This window comes from Mastacembelus armatus, chromosome 9 (assembly GCF_900324485.2).
Source record: "Mastacembelus armatus chromosome 9, fMasArm1.2, whole genome shotgun sequence".
Lineage (NCBI taxonomy): Eukaryota > Metazoa > Chordata > Actinopteri > Synbranchiformes > Mastacembelidae > Mastacembelus > Mastacembelus armatus.
Window position 1 is genome coordinate 9,035,870 of NC_046641.1, and position 17,095 is coordinate 9,052,964.

General features: G+C 43.3%; 1 protein-coding gene across 2 annotated transcripts in view; it reads left to right on the plus strand.

The window, feature by feature from the left end:
- The window catches only part of adgra2 (adhesion G protein-coupled receptor A2), a 33,715-nt gene that overhangs the window by 14,397 nt on the left and 2,223 nt on the right, over window positions 1-17,095 (plus strand). For both annotated transcript variants that reach the window (XM_026321631.1, XM_026321632.1), the window contains 17 exons: window positions 885-956; window positions 10,040-10,111; window positions 11,133-11,204; window positions 11,306-11,377; window positions 11,940-12,103; window positions 12,492-12,705; window positions 12,894-13,058; window positions 13,143-13,341; window positions 13,453-13,602; window positions 13,724-13,885; window positions 14,125-14,325; window positions 14,483-14,672; window positions 15,329-15,537; window positions 15,636-15,763; window positions 15,851-15,974; window positions 16,058-16,206; window positions 16,935-17,024. In XM_026321631.1, coding sequence (XP_026177416.1) covers window positions 885-956; window positions 10,040-10,111; window positions 11,133-11,204; window positions 11,306-11,377; window positions 11,940-12,103; window positions 12,492-12,705; window positions 12,894-13,058; window positions 13,143-13,341; window positions 13,453-13,602; window positions 13,724-13,885; window positions 14,125-14,325; window positions 14,483-14,672; window positions 15,329-15,537; window positions 15,636-15,763; window positions 15,851-15,974; window positions 16,058-16,206; window positions 16,935-17,024 — 2,433 coding nt within the window. The remainder of the gene's footprint in view (window positions 1-884; window positions 957-10,039; window positions 10,112-11,132; window positions 11,205-11,305; window positions 11,378-11,939; window positions 12,104-12,491; window positions 12,706-12,893; window positions 13,059-13,142; window positions 13,342-13,452; window positions 13,603-13,723; window positions 13,886-14,124; window positions 14,326-14,482; window positions 14,673-15,328; window positions 15,538-15,635; window positions 15,764-15,850; window positions 15,975-16,057; window positions 16,207-16,934; window positions 17,025-17,095) is intronic.

Below are 17,095 nucleotides of genomic sequence, written 5' to 3' on the forward strand. Positions count from 1 at the left end.
CCTAGCTCCTGCTGACCGGACATGGGCAGGTCTGTGGATCCACTGGCCCAGATCCATTAGTATGACTACTGAAAGATGTGTCTTGAAAATTGTGTTAATATACAATACATATTAATTTGCAATAGCAGAGGGGATCTTGGTCTCACTAGAATATGGAGTGGTTTAGTGACCTAAACCTAACAGCAGCTGTGATGTGCAGGTGCTGTTAGGTTCTCTGTCAGCTTCTCTGTGCTGACAGACATTACTCCCTTCAACTTTATACAGTGTGAGAACATAGAGAGATTTCACCCATTTTATGCTTCAATACTACAACAGTCTGTCCTGATTTTGACTATGGTAAGTTTGTCAGAGCAGAATGAATACTGTAAATATTCATTTCCCATGATCCCCTGTCAGACAAAGCAATCTCAATCTCACATCCAATGTGTCCTGAAGCCCTCAGCCCTCTGGTCCGATAAGAGTCCAATAAGGCAAGTGACTCGCCAGCAGGGAAAGAGCTAATTAACATTGCATGTGTTTGATGTAGAACAACGTCCTTTTGATGTAAAAATGTATGCAAAATCACTATCAAGATCACAGCTTCCTCCTAATCTTGATGTCCTGTTACCTCTTTTACATTAATTGGAAACATGTTTGGCTAATGTCTCTGATCCGTCTAATCTCTCGTGTGACTGCAGCACCAAGTGGACATTTCACTTTGGTTCTCATCCTCCTCTTGTGACCCCATTAGTATGTGTTTGGTTAAACCTAATCTTACCCTTAAGAGTGAAACTGATGCCCATGATAGTGATTTTGCATATTTGAGTTTATCATCATAAAGCGTGCTTAAATTCAGTCTCAGTGGAATATTTAAAAACAACATTCTGTGTTTTCTTTTCTTACAGGATATTAAGCCACAACAAAATCCGGGTTCTAAGAAATGGATCCTTCATCGGACTTTACGCTTTGGATAAGCTGTGAGTCTTTTTTTATCATCCTTGATTGTTTGTTTATTTTTTAGCTCTGCAGATGTTATCATGTCTGTGGTAATGTTTACTGTTTACATCAGATTTATGCCACGCACCCATATGTGAGTTGTTACTTTAGATTAACTCAGGATCTTCACAGAGAAATACCAACAGGCCATCAGGGAGATCTGAGCAGCACTCTGTGCGCTTTTATTCAATTATGGGCCTCTGTCCAGCAGGGAGGATGATACGCTCAGACTGGCTATCACAGAGTTATGTTGAAAAGTTCACATAATTACACTTTAGTCCTTCATTATCAGGTAAGCCCCACTCCACAGGACAAGATAAGGGAGATCTGGGAGGAGGCGTGTGTTGACAGTTTTGTCTGTGGCTCACAGACAGTCTGCCCCCCCCCCCTTTAGCAACATTGTAATTTCCCTGAATGGGGTGTGAGATGGGTGATAGAAAAGTTAATTTCTTAGGAGTTATGACTGTACAGCACTCCTGGTGACAAACAGGAAAGGAACTACAGTGGGAACCATTTGCATTTTAATGCAAGCTGCATGGTCTGTCAGTTAGTTGGACCTATGAGGGGTCCTGTCGGATATACATCAGCAGTTGTCCACATAACATACATGCATATGAAGTACTTGCACATATGCATGTGAAACATCATCTCCGGGCGCACACATGGATACACTGAAACATTTTTAAACACTCACATATAAGTCTGACCGAGACTCACACAAGTGAGAGGCATGTGAAAGAGGCTCCTTTTAAACTCTGGTGTGAGAATTGCATCAATTACATGTTTCCTACCAGACATAAATCCAAGGTGTGCTGTTTTATAGAGTATCTCTTTTTCCTTTTCTATGGGAGGGATGGGAGAGTATGTTGAAAGAATATTAGTTCCACATGCAACTCAGACCTGCCACCCATGACGTTTCTGAAAAATGTTGAAAGAAAGAAAAATATGGCAATTTGCTGCAGTTGTTAGCTTATTAGTACCTACCTACTGGAGCTCACACCAGACATGCCAGCTGAGAACAAAAGCCAAATTTGCTGAAATTGCTGTTTTTTTGTCTGGCATGTGAACACCATGGAGGAACAGTTTCAAGGCCAAGTGCTCACTCCTCACCTCCAGCTGTCTTTCACTGAAAAAGTTGTTTAAACTGTTGACAAGAAGACACTGTACTGCACTGAGATCCTATGAATACTACTACTTGGAAGAATAACTGGTAGTAAAGTCAAATCAAAGTAGATAGGAAGCTTGAAGTGTTTGACGTAAAATGAACTGATGTTACTTGTTTTTGTAAGAGCGGACAACACTCCCCTGTGGTGCTGTGGGGTTGGTGGGTCAGGTAACCTGAACTGGTCGTTTCACCTGGAGCAGTGATGAAACTAGCAGGGGGCAACAAGGTGGAGCTTGCCTGGAGACTCATAACTAAAAGACCTGGGAGAAAGACACAGAACAGGCAACTAACACACACGTATTTATTCTCCACAGAGGGAAATGTGGGCGTCTGGTGTAAGGAGAGGACATAACATAAATCATACAGGCCTCATTTCACTCTTCTGCCAACCTCTGCTGGCTCTCTGACACACAGTGGTGGAGGTCTACTCACTCACGCTGACATCTTTAACCTTTAATTGAGCCCTATACAGTTTATAATTACATCTGAGCTCATGGGAGAAGTGCCGTCTGATGTGAAAAAGGCCAAATTCAAATTCATCATTGCAGGGTGTGTAGAGATGAATTCACATATAACTTTGCAGCAAAGGTTTGAATGTGAGTTTTAGTCTCTGTCTCATATGGTGAGATCTCGTTTTTGTTATGTCGTCGTTCTTCAGGTCTTCTCATTGTTTCCAGTACGTTGTCTACATGTGCTTGTCATTTGGAGCAGTAGTGAACAGTTACTCATATTATGTGGTCAGTGCTGTAATCAAAGGCCAGCCCACTAGAGCTGAGTAAACACACAACAGGGAATTACACTGCATCTCTTCCCTAAGTGACAAGGATAAACACAGTCTGCGCCCTGATGGCCAACACACACACACACACACACACACACACACGCTTGTGATCCATCTCTGTTGTGACTTCAATGTGTACCGTAACTCTTGAGACTGTTTCCTAGTATGGGCACTCTCACTTCTTGACCAGCCATTTCAAATGGGTCTGGTAACTCTCCCAGCAGACGCACACTCAAACCCACACATTCAAACCAGACATCTATTCAGAGCTGAATGCAGTGTGATCTGCTGTTGTTAGTAGGAGAATACAGCTCCAGGGCAGGCCACCCTCCTCCAGGCCTGAACCAGACAGTACAGCATTCTACACAGTTAGCTCTTTCATTGGGACAAACCTCCTCAAAGCCACTATTGCCTTCATAACCTGCCAAACCACCCAAGTGCAAAGGAGCAATTTAGCCCTGTTTGTTTTTGCCCTCTTACTGGACTACTGTGTTTTTGTAGCTCTTTTAAAAAGGCTCGCCATCCAACATCTACATTTGGATCTTGGAAGACTCTGTTTCTTTCCAGCTGAAACACCAGTTGATTCATACTTTGCTTCTGTGGTGATGCTTTCTATATGCAAAATAAGTCACACATGTACATAACATCAGGCCTTTGATACTGTACTTGTGTACCTATATGACTACCTCCACCTCTGTGCACACCCTCTCTAATGGGAGCTGAAGCTGGCAGCCTCACTAATGAGCCGGGACCTTTATGAGTTGTGGACAGATCCCAGCGGCCTGTCCTGCACTGATTTGAGGTGAAGTAATGAGAGTAATGAGCAAAGCGAGCCGAGGCAGGCTGGCTCTTGTCCAAATGGGCCCCACTGCACCATGGGACACAGGACAGGCAGGCAGGGCACAAGGGGCCCTCATTACCAGGTCTGTTCACCGTACAGGGAGAGAGGGAGCAGGCTGCAATGAAGGAGAGCAGAGGGCAGTGATGATGATGGATGAGGGAGCAGCAGGACGCTCGCAGTGGACAGGTCTGGAAAGCCAGAGTGATGTCTGTGGTTGGGACGGGTTAGCAGCTCAAGGTGTCTGCACCATGGTAGACTTTGTCAGCATGAGATTCTGAAATGATCACTACAATATGAATCTACCTGACTTGACTTTACATCCACTTTCCTCACATTACACCGTATGCACAGGATTTGCATACATACAAGATTATCAAAAAGACAAGCGCAGAAATAAGGAGTGGTTTGCAATTTATGCTTCTAAAGTAATAATAAATAAATAATAAAAAGAAGTTTGCATAGAACCATGTAACCAGGTTTAGGAATGTACAGTTGCTTAGAAAATTGTCTGCATGATATAAGGCCATTATTAAATTATAGTTAAGAATGCCAAGGCCATTTCCTTACTTCTTGACCTGATATATTGTTTGCAAACTGGGAGACAGGCAAATACGTCTTTGCTTCAGCCTCTCAAAACTGACCTTGAAATGGCCTCTGCCATTCTGAGCAGCTGGGGAAGTATTCCAACTTAAACAACTTTACCATCTGACTCAGGGGTAGTGGAGCCAAGATGGCTAAAGATGGTATGGTGACAGAAGTGAGGGAAAAAGAGAGGGAAGAAGGAGTGAGAATGAGGGTGAGATGGAGAGCATGCTCCTGCAGTTTGTTTTATATAAGTCTGAGTTTGTTTTCCTTAGCAGCAGATGAACATTATTTCCACACAGGCAGGCAAATTACCTTGATGAGTGGGAAAAAAGTACAGTAGGGCAGAAATATGGCATGTAAAAAGAGTGGAGAATGTGCGAACATGGCGAGGAGCCCTTCTGTCTAGACCAAACTTCTGTCCCGGGTAAGATGAGGTTCAGTTTGTACCAGCCCACCGCTCTGAAGAGAGCTAAGGGCAGCTGCAGCGATCTCACATGGTAGTCTCGTTTCTCCCTCTCAGAAAAATGAACATTTGGGTTAGTATGTTTTCCCGCACACGCCATGGAGGGGTTCCCGATTAGGCACCGGTCATCTAATGAGAGTGCATGACATTAAGGGGTGGAGCGGGTGAGGAAGGGGTTAAGCGAGCTGGAGAGTGGAAACAAAAGGGGGGTGCTGCTGGAGTTGATAGACTCCAGATGTGTCTTTCAGATAAACTGAAGGAACGGGGTGTGTTTGTATTGCAAGCCTAGCTCAGTCATGGCTCTGGGGGTTTATTGAAACAGCAAGCAAGCCCCCTCATAAGCCCATTACCAAATCGTACGCTTTATATGCCAGTAATTCTCTGGCACCCTCATTCAGCAAACTTGATATGGTTTCAATGGCACTTTCCTCTGGAGGAACTAGAGCTTTCTCTGGACTTACTTCCCCCCACTTCCGTTTGTGTTCCTTCTCTGCTTTATTTTTATATCGCCCCTCTCCCAGCTCGCTGGGTCTCTACACGTTCCTCCCCCTTCCCACTCTCTACAAGCTGTAGTCCACCTACTGGCTGAAAATCCACACACAGACATGAGTTGATTTCACTGATAATTTAAATGAAAGGCGTTTGCTTCTGTTTCCTTCCTACTCGTAAAGTATATTTGAGCATTGGTCTCAGTCTATGGTCGGACCTTTTGACTTTCAGCTCAAATGACTCAATTTGACAGAATAATAAAACTGTAGTTATAGAAAGCTGGCATTTTACATCCTGTTCTCTTTTCAGAATAAACTCATTCCTGACTCTGAGAAGCTTTGGCTTTACATGATCATAAATCTAATAAACTGTTATAATCTCCAGTGTGTCACGTTAAACGATAAACTGAGATTCATTGTTTTTCACTGCTGCACATGCTGGTGGAGGTCATGAAATCAAGAGAGCTTCCAAAGTGGGCATCACTCCCTTCTCTTGGCCGCTCCTAAAGCCAAGTCAATAACAGTTTGTGGCTCCAGAGTTTTCCTTGGCCAAATAATGTCCGACTCCTCTTGCTGCAGACTATAGAAACATATAATCTACTAAGGAAATTTTACACTTCAAATAAAAGTGTATATTGCTATTTCTGTACATCCCTCTAATGGCTGTGCAGTTGGATCCACAGTTTATGTTACTGTCAGTCATGAGCAGAGCTGAGGGCCGTACTCCTCTGTGCTGCAGTACTGTAATGGCAGTGATTATGTGGTGATTGTTGAGGTTTGAAAGGGTATATCTGAAGTATGTGTCCAAAGGTAATCCAATGCAGTAATCTAAAGCAATTTTATGAATATAACAGAAAAGGTCCACATTTGCTGTAGCAATTTCCAGATGAACAGAGACAAAAAGTTGATTAGCCCTATCCAATGCAAAAGGAACCAGAAAAAAATAAAGAAAATAATCTGGGGAAGGGGCTGCAAAGCAGGAAATTAGTAGAAAAACAAGAGCTTGGCAGATCCTGGTTTCCTGTTTTGGGGGGAAGGCAGGAGTACATTTGGGGCCTGTGTTACAGAGCCCCCATTGTGAGCAAGTGTGTTGAGGAGTAGGGAGGTGGGATCTGCGGGGCCATACACAGGGACGATGTTGATCAGTACTGAATCCCCTAACCCACCTGCCCCTCCCTGCAGGGGAAAGCTAGCTAGTAAAAAAAAGGACAGAAAGGAAACTGTAAAAATAAACGAGCAAGGGCCTCTGCTAGAGACGCCAACCAGACAGGAAACGACACACGGCACAAAAATGGTCTCCACTGACCTTAGTCAGGAACCAAGGTGCCAGTTAATCCCCCTTGCTTTTGCCCCAGCATACCATACCTTTAATCCCTAGACTTATATATATTTTTTTGCTTTCTGATGGTTGCTTTCATTGATCTGCATAGAGACATGAGTATGACCAAAGTATAGAAATGGGCCCTGTCCTGCTCTGTTTTTCCATTAAAAAACTCCAGGAACAGGAAATTCTTGATTCCAGTCTGGTGATAATGAGTGGCCATTCCCTGGCTTCAGTCATTTTCCCAGCTCCCTCCGGGGCCAGGGCCTAAACAATGTCAGCGCAACACTCCAGTCCCCGCCGCTGTGCTCCTGATAATGAAGCACTCCAGGTCTGGAGCTCTATACACACTATGTCCTCTCCAGCCTGCATGGGGCCCAGGTGCTCATCCCTTATACCCACAGAGAAATGACTCTTCAGAATGGCAGAGGACCAGTCCCATTGATCAGAAGGAGTTTGTGAGGAAAAAAGGACATTCTTAATGGCAGCCGCTGGTGTTAGGCCCAGTGGCAGCAGACAATGGCCCCTTTTGGGCTGGGAGTGAGCTTGAGTCTGTCACAACCCAATCACACAGGCCACATGTGGTGAAGGGGATAAAGCACTGCACTCCCAAGGTTACAAAGCATAACTCAAAGAGGAAGCCTATGTTCGCAATAAAATGTGTCTCCACCAATCATGTAGCCTTTGAAAAACTACATTCTGCTACTTAGGAAGATAATGAAAAAGTAATAACTACAATTTGCAAGCATGGGGCTTAAAGTATTCCATGTCTTCGCCATTATCCTCATACTTGGTGACAGCTGTTTTCATCAGTGTCAAGGCCACTGAGCTGTGAAGCTGTTGTCAGGGAGGGCACAGCCTACTCCAGAGGGCACACAGACAAGTCATCGCCTGCGTCTGAGTCCCGCTGGAGCTGGCGTTTGTACTGAAGCTTTGAGATAAAGTCAGAAATGAAACCAGGAGTGTGGGCGAGTGGTGAGGGGCTGCAGCTGAGAATTAGCCTACATTGTGGTGGTGACGAAAGCTGACATTTGGACTACAGCAGAGCTGAGAGTCCTGTTGACTCTGGTGAACTCCTTCACATTCCCCAGCTTGGTGATAAGAGAGTCTATCAGAAGTAGTGGACTATTGATACTCTTTAGACCAAAGCACATGCAGCACTGTATTTTTTCAAATTCATAGTAAATATACAGTAGACGTTTGGGGTGTATAGGTAGTTGAGGATCTTACAGTCTTACAGTATCCTCGGCAAAAGGTTTAAGGCATTTGAACTCAACTAAAGCTGTGTCACTATGTTGTTTGGCATAAAACTATTTAGCCTCAGTGTTTGCACATGTGTGCCTCTATGCTTGTGCATGTATATTTCTCTGTGTTAGTTTTTCCATTAATTTTATTTTTCATAGCTTTTCCTTTCCAGCTATGGTCTTTCTACTTTTTGATTAGGTCATTTCAGAGGATGACATACAAACACTATCTAAGAACAGTCTCTATTAAAAGTTTAATGCCCCCCAAACAGAGCAGATCCCTCTCTGGCTGTAGCTATACATCACACTTAGAGGTGAACAGCAGAACAGGGGCCCTGATTTTACCCCACTGATGATAAACTTTCACTGAGGCCCCATAGAGTAATGATAAGGAAAAGTGGCTGCTGGTATGTGTATTTCAGTTTTTAAATTAGCAAACCTTTGAAAATGTAAGAGCAGATCACATTGAAATATTCTAAAGGTATGAGAAGCAAATGCACACTTTCCCATGTGTGAAAGGGACAGAAAAGGGAGTGAGAGATGGTCATCAGAGAGCGGAAATAGTGGGCTGGCCCTTGTCTTTCACCGCTGTGCTAATGAGCAGACTGGAACACAGACTGGAAACAGCAGTATTGTTCTCCCCTTGCCTTGGTCAACAAATCATCTACAGCTACTGACACACAGAAACACATGTACATTCAGAGTCGGACATAGACACACAAGGTTTACCATATACAGACCCCCAAGGTGTAGAGTTGGAAACATCTGCACCTTTTAAAAACCTGTGATCTTGTTGCAAACTGTTGTGTCTGACAAGCTGTTATGCAGTCGAAGAGTCGGGCTGAGCTGTCCAAGACTGTCTGCTCTGAGGCAAACACAACTGACCTCAGCTTTCTGCTCCGAGGCCAGGAGGCTTTTGCTCCATCATTACAATCTGACCCCTGCCTATAATCCAGATGTGGCCGATGGCTTGACCAGAGTTTGGACCAACAGCAAAACCTCTGACTATACTACAGCCATACCACGCTGCCTAATTGTGTACTGGAAGCCATTTTCTAAAATATTTTTCCTTCCCAAGTTTGATCAAAATAGCTCATCTATTGGAAAGCTCTTGGGCAGACAATGATTTGGAGATGCCTGAGGTTGTACATGGTGTGATGCAGTGTGGTCAAGAACAGTGATGACAGATAATCTCTGAAGAAAAAAGGACCAGAAAGTCCCCAGAGGTCTTGCCTACCACAGTGGCATCTTGGGTAAAAGTGAAATAGACAGAAATGCAGCCACTGCATCGATGCTTGTGAGCTCCTGTAAGGAAATCCTCCTCTGTGTATAGTCCACTGGGAGCAGACATTTTTTATGGATCACATTCCAGCCCATGTCGACCATGTCCTGCATTATACAGTTGTCTTCTGAGCTGCTTTGACCTCATTATTCCTGCCTGGTCAATAAAAAACATCTTGGATTTAGAATGTAATGCAGATTATCTGATGGAGAGGGGGCATCTGGCTGAGTAGTTTAACACATGGGTGTGGGTGCAGAATGGGAAGTGGGTGGGAAAACATGCAACACATAGTATGAAATTAGATCTTCAAAGGCAGTTGAAAGAATGAATATTTATGGTTTGCATGGTCAGGTTTATTGTGAGAAGAGTCTCTGTGAAACAAGCTGAGGAATGATAGAAATGCTTTGCTAGCAGTTTTAGATTCCACCAACATTTTATTTGGTCAGATATTTGCATCATGCGAGCCTCAAACCCGGGTGGCTGCAGGAATAACATTTCCTGTCTGTGTGCAGAAATACCCTACCATGTACTGCTGGACGGGCCAGGTTTAGGAAAGCAGAGTCATTTTCAGTTCAAGAAGTGTTTGGAACTCGATCTGTACACTGTGTTTTTGTATGGATCATATTTTGTGAGCTTTAGCACTGGTACCTTCTGCAGTAGGTGGATTTTGTTAGCACCTGGCTAGTTGCTTCCCACTGCTTCCAGTCTTTATGCTATGCTGGGCTCACCATATGTTTACTGCCCATTCATGAGAGTAGTACCTGTTCTCACCTAACTATCAGCAAGAAAGCAAAGAAGTGTACTTCCCAAACTGTCGAGCTGTTCTCTTCAACATGTGTGTGCATCATCTCTACAGAAATTCTTTCATTCACCTAATATTTTCACCATCTCCAGGGACCTCAAGAACAACTTAATCAGCACAATCATGCCTGGAGCCTTCCAAGGCCTGTCCGAGCTTCGGAAACTGTAAGTAGACATTAACATGACTCACATTCCATTTGGTCTTAGAGCAGCAAACATATTAACAGATTTCATGAACACAGACATGAAAATATTGAATTAGGTTTGGATGGTATGTGATAGATGACAAAGTCTGTAGTGTTTTATGGTTAACAAATTAACAGCAGTTGTTGAAAGTGGCAAACCCACCTATCCACTCACATCTATGTTAAGTGTATGCTGTGTTAGCAGATGTTACGCGTTCTGTTTGAGCTCCTGGTGTCAGTGTGACCATAAAGCCCTCCTTCACCACAGTGTTTCTGCTGAGCCTAGAGGGGGCCCTGCATCATCATCTCTGGTGCCCTGCTCCACCACAGTGGAAACCTCTTGGCTACGCAGAGGCACCTAACATGTCATTGGATGTGACCGAAGGGCTGGTTGCAGCACTCATTGTGTTTTTGGACTCTGAGGTTTGGTTGCGGCGTGGGTTGGAGCTTGTCGTCCGTGCTGCACCGCGTGACTCCCCTTCCCTCCTCCCCCTCCTTGTGTTTTCCCTGCAAGGTCTGGGGCTTGTCAAAACAAACGGGGAGATAAACACATGCTCTGGACAGCTCTCTGCTGGGTAGTGTCAGAGGTGCAACAGAGCAGATCCCTCTCTGGCTGTGGCTATACATCACACTTAGAGGTGAACAGCAGAACAGGGCCCCTGATTTTACCCCACTGATGATAAACTTTCACTGGGGCCCCATAGAGTAATGATAAGGAAAAGTGGCTGCTGGTATGTGTATTTCAGTTTTTAAATTAGCAAGCCTTTGAAAATGTAAGAGCAGATCACATTGAAATATTATAAAGGTATTAGAAGCAAAGAAAACCGTTTATCACTTATTATAAAGAAGACCAAGAATGAGACCTGCTCAGTTTTAGTTTTAGTATTGGATTTGATTTCACAAAAACAACATGGGCAGTGAAGATTGAATATCTCAATCTGTGCCTGAGTGGCTGAGTCCTCTTAATTTGAAAATTTCCTTTGGTTTTTTTGCACATTTAGTGACCTTTCTGACAACCGCATTGGCTGTGTGACTGCAGACATGTTCCAGGGCCTGACCAATCTCACAAAACTGTAAGAGACAGATGAACTGATTCCTTAAAAATGTTGGACTTTATGCACTGTTGCACCGTTATTGAGTTAACTTTTTATATATCAAATTTGTGTACGCCTAGGAATCTCTCCGGCAACATTATCTCCACCATGGATCCAACTGTTTTTCAAGAGCTGCCATCCATTAAGTTAGTGTGAGTATTAGACACTGCACTCTGTAAATTCAGTTTTGTAGCATATCATTCCATATCTGAATGAATCAATAAATATTTTAGACAAAGATAACATTTCTTTTCAGTTTGTTTATTTTGACTAAAGATTGCTCATGTGTTTGACAGTCACTTATAGCATTTCAGCATTTGACTTGGATTTATTTGACTTTGGAGATTTTTGTCTGTTAGATTGAAAACATTTAAACTTAGAATATCATAAATAAAAGATAAGTCTGTTTAAAAATGTCAAATCTGAACAAACTTTGCTTCTTTTTTACATACAGCACTACCAGTCTTAGTATAAAACAGTCAGTTTATTTCAGATTGAAAACAATAAATCTGTAACGTGTAAGAGCTATAGGGCTGGGGTGGTTGTGATTCAGCAAAAGGTGTCACTTAACAAAAATGCATCAAGCTGTGTGTTTTTTGTCAGATATGGTAACAGATAATGACTGACAAGAGATAACTGTATCTGAGCCTAGTAGACTGAAAAACGAAAACTCTCTTATCTTCCATGATAAATGACCATCACCTCTCTCTCCAGGAACTTCAACTCAGACTACCTGTCATGTGACTGTGGGTTGCGTTGGGTCCCTGGCTTCTTTCGCAGCAGTTCAGCCTGGTTAGGTGATGAAACCCTGTGTGCCTACCCCAGGAGCCTAAAGGGAAAGCCTCTGCGTGGACTAAGGGAAAGCCAGTTGAGCTGTGGTGAGAGCCTGGCCAGGCACTTATAAATGAGACAGTTCACCACTTAGTTTCAGAAAGCACTGACTGTGGCAGGGATCGTGCATCCATAACAGTGCTGATGATAGTCTGTTTGATTTTAAGACTTAGGAGACCAAAAGGGTTGAAAAGCGATCTAACCCCAGCAGCTCAGTGGGGACATACTTCTAAGATTATCAGCAAGCTGTGTTGACAACTAATCCTCTGGGCTGTAGTTACGAATTGCTGCTGTCTGTATCCAATCTACTCTAGAACAGCAGGCTCATAATAGCTTCTGTGGAAACATTTAGCTGAGGTTGAGTAATGAGAGAGCAGCAGAAATAATTCAGAGTGATGTGTGGCAATCACATCTGCATCCCACCATGTTGCTCAGATGGTCCTCTGGAGCTGCACACCCTGTCGCTGCTGCCGTCTCAGCGTCAGGTGGTCTTCAAAGGTGATCGGCTGCCCTTCCACTGCACTGCTGCCTTGGTGGACAAGATCACCACCTTGCACTGGCGTCACAATGGTCAGCTGGTGACCTCTGACCCAGAGATGGGTGTCCAGCTGGAAAAAAATGTGCTGCATGACTGTACATTCATCACCAGGTACTAGAGCTGTATATGCACTTTGACTACTCAGTTTTGCTTTAATGTGCTTTGATAAATATTCAAATGTTCATACACTTTGTGAAAAGAAATTGTTCAGTGGATAAAAACGTTTTTGTCAGTGTAGACACAGTAGAGTATGTGGTGTTAATGTATAATTATGAACTGTCTGTATCATCTTTATCCAGTGAGCTTATTCTATTCAACATACATGTGGAGGCCAGTGGGGTGTGGGAGTGTGTGGTTTCTACTGGGCGGGGCAATGCATCTCGTGCCGTTGAAATAGTGGTGCTGGAGAACAGTGCCTCCTTCTGTCCAGAGGATAAAGTTGTCAACAATCGTGGGGAATTCAGGTCTGTTGCAGTCCCTTTATTTATTTATTTTTTTCAATACCAAGAGAGTCAGTGTACTCATTATTCATTGGTTTTAATTCTCAGGTGGCCAAGAACCTTGGCAGGCATCACCTCCCATCAGTATTGCCTTCAGCTGCGGTACAACTCTCTGTCTGTGGAGGGGGGTATGGAGCAGAAAAAAGCCTCTCGTTACTGTGACCGTTCTGGAAAGTGGCAGGAGGGCGACTACTCAGACTGTCATTACACAAATGGAATCACTCGTGTCCTACATACCTTCATCCTGGTCAGTACTGCTGTGGAAGTACATGGTTCCTGTTCGGTAAACACTATGTAGATTTAATTGCATGACATCACAGCTTTATGTCCTCACCTTTTTTTTCTTCTTGAATTTCAGAGGCCCATCAATGCATCCAATGCTGTCACTGTGGCACATCAGGTGCGCACATACACCTTAGAGGCTGCAGGCTTTACTGATTCAGTAGATGTGCTGTATGTGGCCCAAATGATGGAGAAGTTTATGGAATATGTCAGACAGCTGCAGGAGGTGAGAGAAAATAAATAAGCTATAAAATGGCTATATTCAGGTATGTGTGACCAGTGTTTTCACCCGACATCACCGACATCCTTTTACTTCCTGTATGTTTCTATACGTTTGGTTGTTCCAGTTGTCGGAGGTGTTGGTCGAGATGGGCAGTAACCTGATGCAGGTGGACGACCAGATTCTTGCTCTTGCCCAGAGAGAGAAGAGAGCCTGCAGCTCCATAGTTCACTCTCTAGAGACATTGGCCTGGCCCCAGCTACACAGTCACGCTCAGGACTTCTCCATGGTAGCGACTTCTTCTTTTCTGTTTTTAAATTTCAACATGAGCTTCTTTTTCTAACACTCTATTAAGTTTTTATATTTTATTTATTATTACAATATGGAATAAACATGGGCAGTACGGTGGCTTAGTGGTTAGCACTGTTGCCTCACAGCAAGAAGGTTTTTTTGGGGTGACTAAAATAAATAAATGTTAATATAAGGAACCCACCCAATACCCTTTATATTTCATTTTGATATGTACAGGTGTCTAGGAACATTGTAATGGAGGCCCACTTAATTCGACCAGCTCACTTCACTGGTATAACATGTACTGCGTATCAGCGCCGTGAGGTCTCAGCGGGCAGCCTGGGAATGGAAATGATAGAGTCTGCCAATGAGCAAAACCTTCGTTTCCGCTGCAGCACCGGCTCACATAACACCTCCCTCAACAATTTTCTCCTAAAGGTAAGGCATGAGTTTCCCTTCCTGCATCCCCATTGCTTCTATTACTATAATGTATAATAGTAACCTGTTGTAGCTGGAGTTTTGGATTTATCAAGGTTTAATGGTGGATTAAATGTTAAATACATGATTTGAATTGTCTTATATTTTCTTTATGTAGAATTCAGTAGCCCTGGCTTCTGTGACTCTCCCTGCTAACCTGTTTCCTCCTGATGCTACTGAAGACTGTAAGCTGCAGTTCGTAGCCTTTCGAACTGGCAGCTTTTTTCCTCTTTCTGCGAATTCAAGCAACACGGGGGAATACTCTCGCAGACGTAGTGTCAACACTCCTGTCATTTTTGTAGGCCTGGGTAAGGAAACTGCTCATCATACAGTGAAATCTACTTTTTTTTAGTGCATTTATGTGCCTTTTGTAAAATTCTATTTTATTTGACCTCTTATTAAATATTTGTGTGCTGCTACACTGTAGTAAAATTTTCTATAATAATTTATAACATCTCTAAACAACCACCATCTTGTTTTTCAACTATTTTAATCTATAAAAAATGTTGCTGAAGAAACTGAGAGCCACCATCTTTACCAACCGTAGAGGTGGTTCTGTTTTTTTTTTTTCAGATTTGCTGTTGCTATTGTACAACAATAAGTACAAAACTCACACTGTAGAAACTGTATGCATTTTACTGTAGTTGAGCTACTGGCCCTGACAAACTACATCACTGTTTGTTGTCCACTCGCTTTTCTTCGACCTTGACAAGCATTGCAATCAATGTAACTCTTTCCACCTACATACAAAGAGCTCAGTGAAATCTTGTCTCTGGAGGGTGTTGAGTTACTTTAGATTGTAGAAACTGATCACGCAATTTAAAAGTACATGAGTTATGTTGGGAGAAGATAAAATGCATTGGACATACAATCCAAAACATATATTTAACAATATGAAATATTTACGACATTTTCAATTGGTTCCATGTTGAGCAAGTGTTAATTTCATTCGTTTCTGTGACAGATGGTTGCAGCATGTGGAACCACTCAGACCTGATCTGGGTGTCACTGCGTCATTTGTCCCCTGGTACTGATGCTGTGGCAGCCCAATGGAGCCTGAAGGGACTGGAGAAGCAGGGAGGCTGGAGCCAGGAGGGCTGCCAGCTGGTGCACAGTGACAGCAGCACCTCCACCATGCGCTGCTCTCTGCTTAGCAACTATGCTGTGCTGCAGGTAGGACAGTCCTGAGTATTTAATTCATCATTTAACTTGCATGACTTAAATTGAGTGAGACTTTTATTTTATTTGTGTGTGATTTTTTTTTCATCTAGGAGGTGCCTGATTTCCCCAACTCCACATCCAACTCTGTGAGGGTGCTCCACCCTGTGGTCTATGCCTGCACTGCAGTGCTCCTGCTTTGCCTCTTCACCATCATCATTACACACATACTACATCACAGGTACTATAGTTTACATGCATTAACAGACCTCTTGTTAATGTTTGTTTTTGTTTCATTTTTTCATTATTTTATTCTGTATCTCTACAGTTCTATTCACATTTCAAGAAAAAGCTGGCACACATTACTGAATACCTGCTTCCACATTGCCATGACAACAGCCATCTATGCAGGAGGCATAAGCTTGACCAGCTACCCAGTAGTTTGTCAAGCAGTAAGTCCTGAATTTACACAGACATTTCATTTTCAGTAGTGGCATGTAGGCTTGATGTCTGATCTGACTGCATTATGTAACAGGTGGGCATTGCCTTGCACTACTCCTCGCTCTCAACTTTGCTGTGGATTGGAGTCAGTGCCAGGGTCATCTACAAAGAGACTGTGTGGAGAATGCCACGGCAGCCCGAGGGAGAGTCTCCTGCTCCTCCTTCTCAGCGGCCCATGCTCAGGTCAGTGAGCAAGCCACAGCTGACTTTCACCAACATTTTATACTAGGAGAATGTTGTCGGCTGTCAATAAGGTCTATGACAGATGCAGGAGTTCTTGTGCATGGCCACCCAAACTGTGCACCATCAAAGGTAGTCTTTGTGTCCAACAACCAAAGTCCCTCTGTTTTTAAGAAAATTTTGGAGGGACATAAGAGAGTATTGCTGTAAGGCAGAAAAAAGCTATAAGCCCAAATGAACTCAGACTATGGTAGGAGAGAGTGAATGAAGGCAACATAAAAGAAGCAGAAAGGTTCATCATAAATCTGAGCAGGGTGATTCAGGGGGTGCACTGTCTTACCAAATATTCCTTTCTATTTTTCCTCCCCCTGCCACTGTGATCCTGAAGCTGCAATTGTACGTTGTGCCCCTGACCTTACTGGCCCTCCAGCCAGCCACTCTTTTGTTGACTACACAGTCGCATGGGATCAAGTGGAAATAAATCACAGACTTCTGGAGTCTAATTTCACCCTTGTAGCCCTCTGCCCACTAAGAGAGTGAAGGATCACACAGCTCAGTTCATATTATATACAGCCAGAGAGACATAAAAACATGACAAAGTAAATGACAGCCTTGCGCACTTTGAAAATACCATAACTGCAAAAGGTCAAACACCATCCTGTGGCACAAAGAACTGCTCTATATTTCTGTAAACGCAGCTGGGAACTTTATATGTTTTTCTGTTATTCAAGGTTCTATTTGATAGCTGGTGGAGTCCCTCTTATCATTTGTGGGATCACTGCAGCTGTCAATGTCAACAACTATGGAGACAACAGCCTTTAGTGAGTACCCCTCTTTTTATCCTTGAGCCATTTGGCCCTTGACTTTATGTTGTTTTGTTTGCTGCTGAAGT